The sequence below is a fragment of the Chaetura pelagica genome, unplaced genomic scaffold (assembly GCF_000747805.2).
Source record: "Chaetura pelagica isolate M959 unplaced genomic scaffold, ChaPel_1.0 scaffold11, whole genome shotgun sequence".
Taxonomy (NCBI): Eukaryota; Metazoa; Chordata; class Aves; order Apodiformes; family Apodidae; genus Chaetura; species Chaetura pelagica.
Window position 1 is genome coordinate 6,087,411 of NW_009952694.1, and position 14,811 is coordinate 6,102,221.

At 41.7% G+C, this 14,811-nt stretch overlaps 1 protein-coding gene across 1 annotated transcript in view; it reads right to left on the reverse strand.

Annotated features, from left to right (window-relative positions):
* Positions 1-14,811, reverse strand: part of POMT2 (protein-O-mannosyltransferase 2) — a 28,297-nt gene that overhangs the window by 6,391 nt on the left and 7,095 nt on the right. The window contains exons 5-13 of the mRNA XM_009993904.1: positions 12,908-13,067; positions 10,287-10,393; positions 9,266-9,348; positions 8,246-8,355; positions 6,085-6,151; positions 5,135-5,207; positions 3,641-3,719; positions 2,745-2,896; positions 967-1,058 (exon numbers count right to left, since the gene is read on the reverse strand). Coding sequence (XP_009992206.1) covers positions 967-1,058; positions 2,745-2,896; positions 3,641-3,719; positions 5,135-5,207; positions 6,085-6,151; positions 8,246-8,355; positions 9,266-9,348; positions 10,287-10,393; positions 12,908-13,067 — 923 coding nt within the window. The remainder of the gene's footprint in view (positions 1-966; positions 1,059-2,744; positions 2,897-3,640; positions 3,720-5,134; positions 5,208-6,084; positions 6,152-8,245; positions 8,356-9,265; positions 9,349-10,286; positions 10,394-12,907; positions 13,068-14,811) is intronic.

A 14,811-nucleotide genomic window follows, 5' to 3' on the forward strand; every position in this document is an offset into this window, starting at 1 on the left:
TCCCTACACAATTAATTCACATTCTGAACACAGAGGTTTACAGTCAAAAGCATTCCCCTGAGAATTCGACAACTGAGGTACTCCTAGATTTTCTCCTTTACTTTAGGACCAAGAGAAATAGATAAAGACCATTAAATAAACAGATCAGTATTTCTAGCTGAAATGAGAAACATACTGTTCATAGGCTGTTGTTTATCTGTAAGTGAGCCATAAATGTGGGAACGTAAAATGCATGAAAACAGAAGAAGAAATTCTACCAAGTCAACAGCCAAAGATTCCTCTCTTTTGGTTTGCACAGAGCTGCTGTGAAAGGATGAAGAACACTAGGTTTATTAGCACTCAGAACTCTGAGTTCATGCAATTCACCAAGTCATCTGCAATTCATGGAATGAAAATTGTATTCCATAATTCAGGCCAAATTAAGCTGTGACACATATCTAACTGCTAGACAAAGCTGCAAGACCCATGTGTCATTATTCACAAACTTAGTTCTCTGTCACACTTCTATTAACTTCTTGATGGTACTGCAAAGTCATTACATAGTATGCACCCAGGAAGAGAAGGAAAAAAATACACTACAACAGGGTGGATCCTAATTAAAGTATATATGGCATATTCATATCACTGACAATAATTCCCAGTTAAACCAATTATGTTAAAAGTAACAGCCTGTACAGCAGTGCCTATAAAACTTCACACATTTGTTACTCATGAAGACCTCAAAATCCTTAAAAAAGTCTTTATATGTGCACTATACTTGAAGCATTATCACCAGCTTACAGTATGAATAGTAAAGCAGGAACAGGCTATACACTTCTGAACAACTGGCCCAAAGTTCAGCAAGTTTGCCCCTGAATTGGGAAAAAACACAAATTTCAATCAGAGTTCTTGCTATCTGGTAGCTCATCCTTCCTTTACCAGCAAGCCAAGATGCACTCTCAAAGTAAAAGGAAAACACTAACTTACACTTAGGGTTAATATGATCTTCAAAGTTCCAGAGAGAATTGGGAGTCTCCTTCAGGTAGGGTGTGCAGGTAACTTCCACTTGTTCCCAACCCCTGAAGAACAGCAGAACAGTTCACTACCACCCAACAAAAGTACAAATACAAAAGTATTTCCAGTTAATTTCTGATTTTTTTCCCCATTCAGCTTTATACTCCCCCCATTAACACCGACCACACCACTCAGCCCCAGCAGCTGCATCCTTACTGTTACACGCTCTAAGCACCATGGAGAAACAAAAAGACATCTGCAAGGCAGGCAGCAGCAAAATTGTAGTGAATATTTGAACCACATTTCTAACTGGGGGCATTTAAACTAAAAAACCTAGGTCCACACATAAACAGTGAGATTTTTGAAGATGATGCACATTGACAACTAGAAACTACTTCAAATCAACCCTTACAGTCTCTCCAGAAGAAAATCACCATCATTAATTTAAGTCAATCCATGCCTACAGCAACTGTATTACAAAAACAAAAGAATCACTTTAGAGGATCCCACCAACTGTTCTTTTAGTCCGTCACCCTATTTCTAGCTGGGCACACAAAACACTTTAGGAGGAAGTGCACCAAACTCTGCAGTAATATGACAGATTAATACGGAATTTTGTCTCAATTACCACTTAGCTGACTTAACTGCACTGATTAATTCATTCATTAATTAATCACCACTTTATTCTCTGAAGGACAGTGACTGCACCCCTTTAAATTCCTGAAAAAAAAAAAGTAGAAATCCAATATACTCTAACCATCCTTACTTGTAGTTGACATTTTTTCCTCTCAGCTCTTAATGTCATCAATATTTTGTGGCAATAACTTCAATTCACACGGTAAGATTATGTTAAGGGGGAATAAGAAAATATACCCCCTTTTCTTGAATGCTGATGACACAGGCAGTGATTAATTTTTTGTTTTCTAACCAATCACATCATTTAACCATGACTTAAGTTTTACAGTATAATCTAATTGGCACTTGCATTCCTGAGCAGGCAGTCACCAGAGGTATCTGCCTGTGCTCATTATGATTCAGCATCCACAAGATTCCTCAGAAGCCCTTTATACCCTAACAGAGTGAAGGGACACCTAAGATAGCAGTAATGGAGGCTGCTCTGGAAAGAAACAGCCTCATGACCACACAGCCTGCTGCTTCAGGATCCATGTTAGCATCCCATACAGTAAAGCTTAGCAGATACAGAAAATATTATCCAGACTATATACATATATATTATATAATATATACAATCCAAGGATGTACCAAATCACAACCCCTTTTAATAGCTTGTTACTGCTGCAAAAATGGCAGAAGGTCTTCCAGCCACAAAAGAATACCATTAAAAGAAACTTGGAGGATTATAGTATGGAACAGCACGAACTGCACTAGTTTCCAGCAATTTCTGTGAACCCCAAGGATAAAATGGGCCTTGAAGAACACCTCTGTCATCCTCTGGACAATCCTGAACTTAATCAGATTAAAAGATCTACGTTCAAGCCACTTTTGGATCTCTTAGTAAGGGATATTATTTTTCAGATTTGTATATCTTCACTGTAACAAGTCTGTTTTACGCTGCACAACCCTAGCCCACATCTTCCCCTCTAGTTATATTTTTAGTACCTGCTAGTTACTTTTTGTTCTTTTACAGACAAAGAAATGGAGAAAGTCGTATCGCTTAGTTTACTATTTCTGCAAAGGAACATGTCAGCTCCAAGCCTAGTAGGGGTGGAGGGGGATGACCAGCTGTTTACCATTTTGGCAGAGTCTTTCCAGAAGAGCCCAATATGCATCCTGTGGCCACATGGGTTAGCCGGACCTGACTTCGCAGGACTTTGATGAGCTTCCCAGCCTTTCTGCCCACCACTTCAATCCGCCAGAAATCATTGGAGTCTCCTGTTCCATTCTATCATGCAAACATACAGTAGGAGAGAAAAGGAAATAAGAGCGGAAAAAAAAGGAAAAAAAAACAACCAAGCCCATGGGAAGACATACAGGACTGATGCACTGCACATAGAAACTTCTGGAACTCTAATGGTGGCAAAGCTAAACAGAGGAACTCAGGCTGCCCTAGCTCAAACTTCACAGAAGAGACTCCCCATCAGGAAGAGACTATTCTAGACATGAGAAGCTACTTGCAAATAGATTTTTATCTTGCCAACCTTAAATTTTCTTCCTTCCAATTCATACTTGACTGTAGCTCAGAATTACATTTTAAATGGGGGTAACTTGGAAGCTTCACAAAAAGGGTTTGGAAATTCAGCCCTCAAAGCAGATTTTGTTTTCATGATTCAAAATTCTGTCATCATTCTGTCAAGAAGAGGCAGTTGTCTATGTGACAGGGCCAAATACATAAAATAATACTTGTCAGAGCAACTTCAAGCTTGCTCAGTTTGGCACTTCTGGAGTGGAACACTGCCAAAGCTAGACCGGCAGTAAAAGCTTAAGTTATTTTCTCATCTGTGTTCACATTAAATAGACCTTAAATATGAGATAAGCTATTTCACACTAAATCCGCTTTTTCTCCAGCATGGTAGATGCACATGTATCCATTGGCTAACAAACTAAAAAAGCAAGAATAAATCCCTGTGGCATAGCATGAACCATCCCGAAAAGAAGGAGCTTCTGTTTTATCTTGCCATTCACTTACTATTCCATAGCCAGTGACCTGAAAATGCTTCCGCGTCAGAGGGGCCTCATGCTGGTGACTGTGAAGATTTCTAGAAGTTCTGAAATGAAATTAAAAGTCAAACCTTGTTTTGTTTTTATGTCTCAGTCAATTTGTGGTAAGAACTTTGGTTTGAGCCATCAGAGAGCTACCAGGGCTTTGACCAGGGAATTCCAGCCGAGGGCAGGGCAGGATGCAGCCTTTGGAGTGAGGGGGGCCACAGTGAAACTGCTGCTTCCCACTCGGAGCTTGTGCCACACCGGGGAGGGCAGGAAAGGGTGGCACAAAGATCCATCCTTCCAGCTACAACCCACCACCTCCAAGTGGAAAAGACTTTGTTGGTTTTGGTTTTGATTTTATAAACGGAGAGTAAAGGTGGGACTAACAGTCCTCTCTGCCTGCAAGATGCAAAGCAGGACCCTGCCCCCTCCTGATCACTAGTTTTGCTGCTGAGAGGAACGGCTGCACCGTTCAGTCTGGCACAGGTTTGCTGTGGGGACATCAGGGGTCCCCGTCAGCATCAGCTGGACATGGGGCAAACCAGCAGCCTCCAGCCCCAGCTGGGACTGTTCACAGGGACAACCAAAACAACCTGGGCCCCCTGATGCGTCCCCACCGGCCCCCCGAGGCCCCGCACGGTCCCTCCCGCAGTGCCGCCCCCGCAGCCAGGCCTGGGCCCAGCCGGCCTGACCCCTAGCTTGCCACCTTCATTACCACGTATTTGGTAGCAAAATGCAAAATTCAAGGCTTTTTATACAACAATCAGTAAAATAATTTTGGAAAGCTAAGCAAAGATTTGTGAAAGCGCAACACTGAACGCGCTGTGACTGGATTTCCAGGCTCCCAAGTTTAGCGTCACTGTTGTGAAATCAAAGCTACAGCAGTAATGCAGCATCGTGGCACGGTGACCTTGGGCTAGATGAAGATTAAATGCAAAGTCACTAGGGCTCCCCTGCTTCCTCCCAGGTATCCCCTAGAGAGAGGAAAGGCCACAGATAGCAGTTTTGTTACAAGTGTAACAAACAAGTTCACCGCAGTGACCTCAGGACTGTTGAGACCTTCAGTGGGAGGATACTGTCTGCACACACAGGACACCTGCACTACCCTGACAAAAAGCCCCACACTGTTAACTTATAAAACTCAGAGAGTGGGGACAAGCAACAGATTGAGGATTCTGAAATTGCTTCTTTGCAGAGGAGTCACCCATAATATTTTACCTCACACAGCAGAACAAATCCCTCTGCTGCTTAGGTAGGTATTTCTAATGAAGTTGTGTGGTTCTGTTAAAAGTTTCTCACTTAACAGACACTCTTCAAAACATTAACCACAAAACTTCAAAAGCTCCTCACTGGAAATGCAGATACACAGACAACTCAGTCACACAACCCGCTTGTGCTGGCCTAACCACATAGTCGCCAGCTGGACGAATCTCCCACCAATCTCACAATCTCTTTGAATCCCAGAAATCATCCTTACTCTTTATGTTCCAGACGAATAATATCTCCATGCCTCACAAACTCCACAGGGACTGAGGGGTCTGACAAATCTGCTGAAAGAAAGCAAATTAATCACAGCAATGCACTGACAAACATGTCAGGGTATTAGAAACCTTCTTGGGAATGCTGATGTCTCAAGCAGAAAATACAAGGCAAACTAATTTGTGTCAACTCTAAGCCTGGTGTAAATCCCTGATCCAATTTAAAGACCAGCCCTGAGGGGTAGTCTAAAGCACGTGACCCCTGGCAGCACCTACTGCCTTAAATAAACAGGATACCTGGTTAGGCTAACTGAACACCAAAATCATATTTTTGTATTTAAAAAAACATATATATATGTATATATATTTCACAAACAATAAAATTACTCTTGCAACACTGATTATAATTTTGATATATTTAGGCTATTTACATTTTTTGTTCTTTAAACAACTCTTGTTAATCTTTATATACACATGCTGCAAGTAAAGAAACGAAACTGCCAGACCAAACATGCCTCAGCTGCGTTATATAATATTCTAAAACAACATACGTATGCACAAACCATAGATCTTCACATTCACTACTCACTCTACTTTGTCCCAAGCAAACATCCCTGCAAATCAGTTGAACACAATGTATCAGAACATACCAGGACCCAACTTCTACAGGACCCATAGCCACAATAACAGATTGAGTTCAGATTAATTTCCTCTCTGTTATTTGCAACCCTACCTAGCTGAAAAGTTGTTAGTGAAAAAAAAAAATTGGAGAAAAAGCAAAACCACAATAGATACAAACAGCATTAATCAAGATGAAGCCAGATTCCCCTTTTTCTTCCTCCTCTCTCCCTCATATCCATGATACATACTTTGCCTGGAGGGAACTCGGAACATTTAAGCAAAAAATTGAAGCAGAGGTTATAAAAGGCACATTAATGGTATTTGTTACCTGTATCTGAATCATGTTTCTTTATAATCCACAAGTTATTCAAATCTTTATGTAAGTAAGCAGTGACCTGAAAGCACAGGATAAGTTATTTTACCAAATAAGAAAAAAGCCAGTGATAGCATACACACATCTGCCACTAAATCAAAGTCTCAAATGAATGCACCGGTAACATAAAAACCCTGGGATGACTTTCATGGTAGTGCCCTCTGGAAAGTCAGTTACTGGCCACTCCTTAACCCAGATCACACCCTTTATTCAATGTACATAGCCCATACATACTCAACCACTATACTTAATGGCAGTTCACATTCATCATTATTAACAGCCCCCAACTGTACAGCTTGACTTCCTCTCACCCTGCTTCAGAGGCTCCTTCTACAATAAAAGGATATCCAAACACGAACTTCCTGAATAGTCATTCACCAGTACCAGAACCAGGAGATGGAAACAGCACTGGCTTTACAGAAAAGCACTGCTGGTGAAGATTTATGACAACAGGCTGTCTTTGACAACTGTAATACTTCTGCCAAAACATCCAGGCAAGTTAAAAAGGATTTGGAGATAACTATTGAAGCCATACACACTATCCAGATAATCCTTACCCACCTGCTCAGACTCACATGGAGTAACCACTCCTACTGTTATCATGGGCAGGCAAGACCACCTAACCCCAGGGTGTTGCTCCCAAGGACAACCTTCCTGAGAATCATGAGTAACTGTGCTTGTTCTTCTTGCTCCTCCCTTCCAGCAGAAGCAAGCCCTGCACTGACACCCTAGACCAGTCCCAGACCTGTGCCTCCTGCTCAGCTGGAAACAGACAGCCCCACTAGGTGGGTGAGAGGCAGAACATACAGGAGTTTCTCAGGGTGAGGAGAAAGGGAGAGCTGGAGGTGGAACCTCATACTTTGAGTTTGTATCAACAGGATAGGAAAGAAAGGAGAAGGAAAGGAGAAGGCAGGGCACTGCCTCCATCTTTTTCTCCTTAAATGTCCTCCAAGTTCTAAATTCCCTTCCCCTCTCCACAGCCCCCAAACTTTCCCAGCCTCCTACCCCTGTCCTACCTCCAGGGCAGGGAGCACAGGGAGGGAATCTCCACCCTGTCCCACTTACCCTCAAGGAAACTCCAATCAGCGTCCTGTCCAAATCCCCTTTCCCTTCTTTTAGTGTCATAAAGCATAGACTGTGCGTGAATTTTACCTATCCTTGAGCCAGCTTTGGTATGACATCTCAATCTACGGCAATAAACATCAATGCCACATGAGAGTTAGAATTTTTGGTTGGGAAGAACAGCAGGAAAAGAAGATTGAGACAAAGTTTTCATTCCTGAAAACTTCTTCCTCACCATGGAGACTGAAGAAAGATAAGAAACAAACACCTTTTTTTCTCTGGCAACTTTCTTTCAAGGAGCTCAGAACAAATTCTAGAAACTAATGTGCGAACTGCAAAATTCAACTTGGGCAAGCTACAGAAGCTGCAAAAGTTTGTGAAGCTTGATGATGATGGACAAAAATAAGAAATTAACTTAATTTTTATAATATTTAATTAGCAATAGTTACAGGATTTCTGATTTTTACTTTGATTTATTGCTCAATCATTTAATCAGAAATCCATAGAGACTTCATTATGGGTAGCTTATGAATATACAGATATCTAATTTAATGAGCAAAGCCTTACAATTTTTTTGGGAACAGATGAGGAAAGCAAGGCATAAAAGGAGAGTAGTTGATGTAAGGACACAGAGGCCAGTGTCTGGAGTGAATGCAACACACAGCAGCCCTATTCTGTTGCTTTTAAAACAAAGCAATGAAACCTGTAAGATAATGCCTTTTTTTAAACCAATTTTTTACAGCCTTCCTTGAGGTAACAACTGTACTTTTGTTTCAGGAGATTGTTTTTATGTCCCCTTGTCCTCCATCTACGAAGGGTGGTGCTGCTACTACAATGAAGCCTTGTACTGGTAAGTCACCTCTGGTGCAGTGTGGTTGCCTCTCTTCAAGCATCCTTTTCCCTTAAGACTTCCAAGCCAAGTGCAAATCTGTGGCACTGAGAGGGTAACTGATGCTGAGTGAATACATAACTCCTGTCACACCAGCACCCAATGCTAAGTGCAATGGGAGTGAGTTGATGGGTGGTGGAGGCAGTACTGCTGCAGAACACTAACCTGCTGCTGACGAGCCCCAACGCCCTCAGGGTAGAGGTGCCAGTGGGAGTGAAGGTATCCCCCTGCCATCCGAAGGTTCTTCATTGTGACCACAGACCCATATGCCAAGTCTACAAGGGAAGGAAGGGGGAAAAAAGGCATATAAGCATATGGCAGCTCTCCTATAAATATCTCCCCCAGCTAGTCTGCAGCATTCTGATTAGGCATGCATTCTCCTGCTTTGTTTTGATGAAAGCTCATTTCCTGTTTGACACACAGCTCACTGCAAGCTTATCTTCCATCCCCAACCACAATTAGTAAACTGTTACATAACATTTGGCTGAAACACTTAAAATTCTCCCACCTAGTTTTAATATAAACAGAAGTGCTAGCTCTTTTGTATGTAATTGCAATAATAAGAGGTTGGAGATAGCTTTCCAGAAAAGTATATGGTCAAATTAAAACATGATGAAGTTTGAAAAGCATGACTATTCTGAAGCACTCCATTTCCCAACCTCTACAGCAATACAAGAGAGAAGGGACGCAAGCTCAGCTATAAGATAGCAGAGCTGATATCCTGGTTCAGACACCTTCCTTCACAGCCTCTCAACGTCAGTGGGAGGACACAATCTTAGAGAACAGACCTGGTGCTCTTCCAGTAGCAGCTCTGGAGCAGTGAACAGCCAGTGAAAAGCTGAAGTAATCAAAAAGCTAGCACATACTTAAGGGTCTGTAGACCCTAGCCAACCCAAGGATTATAAAGGATGGCTGTAGTCATATCCCCTAAGTTCCTACATGTGCTTTAATACAACACAGCTGAACAGGAGCACGCTGTGGCACAAAGGAGCTGACAGTTTTCACTTACACATATTTTGGAAACAAAATACGTATTTCCTGTCAATATATAAAACTGCAGAGAAGAACAGAATGAATCTGACCATAATCTGCACTGTCCTGCAATGACTCACAGGAGACACTTTTTATTTAATCCCCCATGTACACTGACAACACTCAGAGCAGTTTATTCCTTCGGACACTCACACTCTGGAATGGAGACATTATGAAGATTGTTCCCGATCAGCTGGGACTGAAATGCTGAACTGAAGAAACCATCTCCAGGACCACTGCAAAAGAAGACAAAGAATGCAACAACTCAAAGCCTGACAAATAAGGCATACAAAGTTCTCCAATGCATTACCAAATTGTTTTTACAGGAGGAAGAAGATAAAAACAGACATGGCATCAGAAGAAGAACAACTGCAGGTCATTAGGTGCCACACACCTCGAGTGTTGTGAATCACAGCAGAGACAGACAGACTTGCAGGAAACTGTCCAGAGCTGCACGGACTTGAGGTCACAAAAACGTACACACTGACGCTGTACAAAGCACCATCAACTATCCTGGAGGTGTTCTTATGACAAATAAACTGGATCACTGTTGGGTTAGATATAACAAAGACTCTCTCTGTGGCTCCTGAAGTCTCACTTCTGCTCAGAGGGTAGTGGTAAGACCAGCTGACTTAAACTGAAAAAGAATACATTTCTTTTTTTTTCCTTTTTTTTTTTTTATGGTGAAATGCTTATTCACCTCTTCTCTTCATGCTAGCATATGGAAAAACAGTACTTGGCCATTTTACTGGCTGTTTTGCTCTTTTTCCTTGGTTGCAAGCATTCAGAGAAGAGTCCTCCCCTTGGGCAGTCACTTTTTTTTTTTAAAATCACAGCCAAAGCAGTTTTCAAGAATGCAATGCCTTTTTTTAATTATTATTACAAAAACAAAAATAAAGGAGTAGAGAAGGAGTCCAGGAAAGAGAGAATGGGGGAAAAATGGAGACAGAAAGTTTGGTTAGGATACTTGGCATTTCAGAAAGTCTTAAAGTCAAGTTTCGCTGCCAGCTTGGCCACAGGCTTTCTCCGTAAACAATGCAGGAGTCTGAGAAGGGAATTAAACAAAGACACAGCTTGTGGCTGTGCTTCTGACACTGAAAATGGAGAAATCAATAGCCTTTAATTCAAAGCAAAGACAAGTGATTCTTCTTTTGGAGAAAACATTGTGAAATACCTTTTATTTAATACTGTAAAATGAACAGCAAACATAGCCGTGTAGAGGGCAAGTGGGAGCAGGATGAGGCAGAGTACACGAGCCAGTAGATGCTTCCCAAACATGACCTGTAACAAACATAACCTGGATTAAACAGTGCAACTGCAAGAACAACTCCACTCTTCATCTCACAGGACCTCTGCAGTGGTCCTACAGCAGAAATTACCATGCAAGCAAGCCCAGCAGGGTATAAAATTATCTCAAAAAGGCCTAGGGAGCAGTAAAAACTTAGGCAGACTTTGTTGTGCATCTCCAAAAGCTGGAGCTGGGGTACCTTGAAATTTCAGTCTTGAGAGGAAGACAAAACATAAGCAATAGGAAGTTCTAACTTTGAAAAATGTTGGGCATGCCTAACTTTGGCAAAGGACGTTGGGCAACTCCCATTGACAATACCCTGAAAGCAAGGACCTTAACCTGTTTACCAGAGCAGTACACATCTTGACACAACATCACAATAAGGAAATGGCTTCCAGAATAGTAACTGTCAAAGCTAAGCAAAAGGGGAAAAAAACCAAAACACAAGGGCACAAGCTACTATATACAATTCTCCCAACAAGTCTCCCTGTGCAAATAGGACTGCAACAAAGACATCTTGGGGACCCAGACATGCTGCATTCACAGAAACCAGCTCACTTAGTGAGGATGCTCTCACACTACAACTTCTGTTGCTGGTCCTCAGCCATAAATCACAGAAAAAACCTCTGAGTGTTTCTGGCTGCCTCAAGACAAAAGCAGAGCATTTTATTTAAATCCCTTGGAAAGGTGGCTTGTACAATGACACCCAAGATGCAATCACATATTCACATCCTACTGACGCTGCTGGTAGTAGAAATAAGTAATAAACACCTGTGGGACAAGAAAACACCTTAAATAGCAAAAATTGTTTCCTAGATGTCCACATCTAACTTAAAAGTGGACAAAGGCAGATGTACTTGATATCTTCCTTCTTTTTTTTACATGGTATCTATCATAACTGTTAAGCTAATCATCCTTCATCCCTTCATAACATCAAAAGATTTCAGAAGTAATAGAAAAAGAGCTGAACACATTACAAAACTAAGAACTTACTGAAGTCAAGAAAGGAAACAGTTGCCCAGCTCAAGTGCTTGAGCAGAACATTTAATGACCACTAGGCACCTGGAAAAATGCTGATTGATGGTACAAAACCAAATTCATGCAGTGGAGAGGCGTTTCAACTAATCTCCACTTCCCTGCTCAAAATTACAGCATGCTTCAATCTTTGTGAAAAGGTTTTCTTTAACTACAGTCTTCAGTGCAAAGTCAAAAAAGAAAATGCACATGAAGGCAGCACTGAGCAAACCAGAACAGTGGACCAAGCAAGGTAAGGTAATAATTCTGTACATTAAATTAGTCCCCAAAACCCCGCACATAAATAATCATAAGTAGTTTTCCAACAAAAGCAGGGCTTTCAGGGCTTTAATCCTCACTTTTTTTTTTTTTTTTTCCTTCTTGAAGCACCCAGGTTGCCAAATAGTTAGTTATTCAGAAAGCATCTCCCTTCTGGAGTAAATTTCTTTACATATTCTAACACTCAGGGGCTTGCTGCCAGCAGCAAAAGTGAAATCACTGTGCAGCCGTCTGCTGGCAGAAAGCTTAGACATGATGGATTTGTTCCATTTCAAATGCAATTAACTGGCTTTGCTCAAGAAGTGCTTCTCCAGAGCTGGAACACTGCATCTTTGCAGCACATATTGATTCACATTAAAAAGAGAAAACAAATCACACAAATGGAAAAAGTCCCCCCAAGCCCTTACTGTTCGAGACAAACAGGACAAAAACAGTGAGTAAAAGATACAGAATTTTCAAGCTTCAGAAGAGGCTGAGACAAGGGAAGAACTGAACACCTTTTAAAAGATGTGCTTGAGGAATTAGTTTTCCTGCTGGCTTCAAGACAGCAAATGGTACATCAAGGTATTTCTCCAAATATTAGATTTCACAGTCCCCAAATAAAAAATGCAATATATTAGAACAGAGCATCCAAACACAGTATCACATTTCTTAGAGCTTATAAGAACTAAATGTGTGTGAAATGGACCGGGCTATGGCTGCCTTCATCCTCAGGACTGGCTACAGAGAGAAGCTGCCATCTGCAGAGCATGCCCATGGATCATGATGGACTACACAGCCCTGCAGCCTGTGTCCCCGTACTCCTATGGAGCAGAGCCTGAGCCTGCACTGCCTATGGAAATGCAAGACATGCCTGTCTGCCTGCCTGTCTGCTCCTCAGAAGGATGTACAACATCTTACTCTGGGCCATTGTACAGCCATTCCCAGTGAGCTTTTTTAACTTAAACTGAAATTAAATTCAACTGGAAAGGTAGTAGTTTATCTCGAGAAAGACCAGTAATGTTTTTGCTGCGCTCTTAAGACATTATATCCTGCTGATATATGTGGAGTTTTTAAATATACGGTAATTTCTTTTCCATTATAACCTTCATCTTTAATCATCATCATCCACTTCAGATATCCCTGTATTTTGCAGAAGAAGTATCACTGTTTGGCTAATTCTGTGGTAAAGAATGTAAATTAAATTCATGTGAAGAAAAAATGTTGACACTCACCAGTGACAGGCTGAGGTTCCCCAGCAAGTCCCATAGGTCATAGATTGTGTTGAGACCAACTAAGAGGACTACAAAAAGGCCAACAAACTTTACCCCCATTGCTCCAGCAAGGTTTACACCAGTCAGACTCAGCCAGCACCACCAGGATGCAGAAAATGGCCTGCAGGACAGATAGAGCATCTCAGCAAATAACTGATGGCTACTGCAATCAGGAAAACAAACAGCAAATTGGCTACCCCACAAAATTACATTCCATCTTCTTCTCAGGAGCCCATGAGGAATAGAAAGATAATTAAGATAATTTGCAAGGGTACTCCTGACACAGGCTTCAGAAGGGCCCAACACTTAAGTCTGGGCAGAGCCCTAGATCTCCCCTTTAAGGAAGGAAATAAAGACAAAACACTAGTGTGAAGGAAGTCTGACACATGGAAGGTCTGAAAACAGAAAAAGGACTTTTGCTCCATAAAATCCAAACTTACATCTCTCAAAAAGCTAGGGACATTGAGGAGAACAGAAGAAAAAGGATAGCTACTTTTTCTAAAGCAGAAAGGCCATAGTGGAAAACCTATACCCAAAGCACAAACAAAAACTGAAGCAAAAATAACACTAATTACAAACTGAACTAAAACTGAACCATGGAGAAGTTACCAAAAAAGATGACAGCAAAATTAAAAACCCTTTTCCTACTAACTTCTGATGCCTCAATGCTTGGATTTTGGCAAGACAAAATCCCCATGACCTGCTAAGCAACACAATAGCTAAACCTGGCTTTTCATTTGCCTAAAATTGACTAGCTTGAAAACCAGATTAGCTCTATGACATAAGAAATAAATTCAGGTCAAGGCACACAGAGCTGATCAAACACAGCCCTACAACTTCATGCCTGCAGTCCCTGGGGTATGAGATGCTGCAGGCTGCATTTTAGCCATGTGCGCTGCAGTCACACAAAGATTGAGATTATCAGTTCTTGAACATTTCATGAAACAAAAACTGCTTATATATCACAGAATTGCAGAATCGCCATGGTTGGGAAGGACCTCTGAGATCACCAAGTCCAACCATCAACACAAAAAACCCCCACACAAACACCCACACACACTCCACCAAAAAACACCCACAAAAACACCCCTGCAACCTCAGCCACTAGAGCATGCCCTGAAGTGCCACATCTACACATTTCTTGCATACCTCCAAGGATGGTAATTCAGCCATTTCCCTGGGCAGGCTGTTCCACTGTCTGACCACTCCTTCAGTATAGAAATTCTTCCAAATATCCAATCTGAACTTCCCCTGCCACAATTTCAGGCTATTTCCTCTGGTCCTGTCACTACTTACTTGGGAGAAGAGGCCAACAGCCACCTCCCTATAACCTCCTTTCAGGCAGTTGTAGAGGGTAATGGGGGCTCCCTCCTCTTCTCCAAACTAAGCATCCCCAGTTCCCTCAGCTGCTCTTTGTATGACTTGTTCTCCAGATCCTTCACCAGCTTGGTAGCTCTACTCCAGACACACTCTAGCACCTCAATGTCCTGTAGCCCAGTGTTTGAAGCTTTTATGCCTTTGAATTCTGGATGCACCATGGGGAAACTACTCTGTGCAACCCAGCCACACAGAAGCCTTTTGACATATCCAAATACCTATAAATCACCATCCCCCTCTTGATGAGCCTACAGCAAATATCCCGAGCAACCTAACTGCTTTATTCAGATACATTCTGGTTACATTTCTCTCACTTTTTTTCTATTAAGTTCTCTAAACCAAACAAGTTACACGGTTTACCTCAGCTAGCAGGATTTTGTAAGTGTTTGTTGGATTACAGTCACAGACGAGCTGTGTTTCTCCAGCCTGGAGACAAAGTGACTGGTTTAAGATAAAAAAAAATAGTATTTTTGCTATTAAGGAGCAGA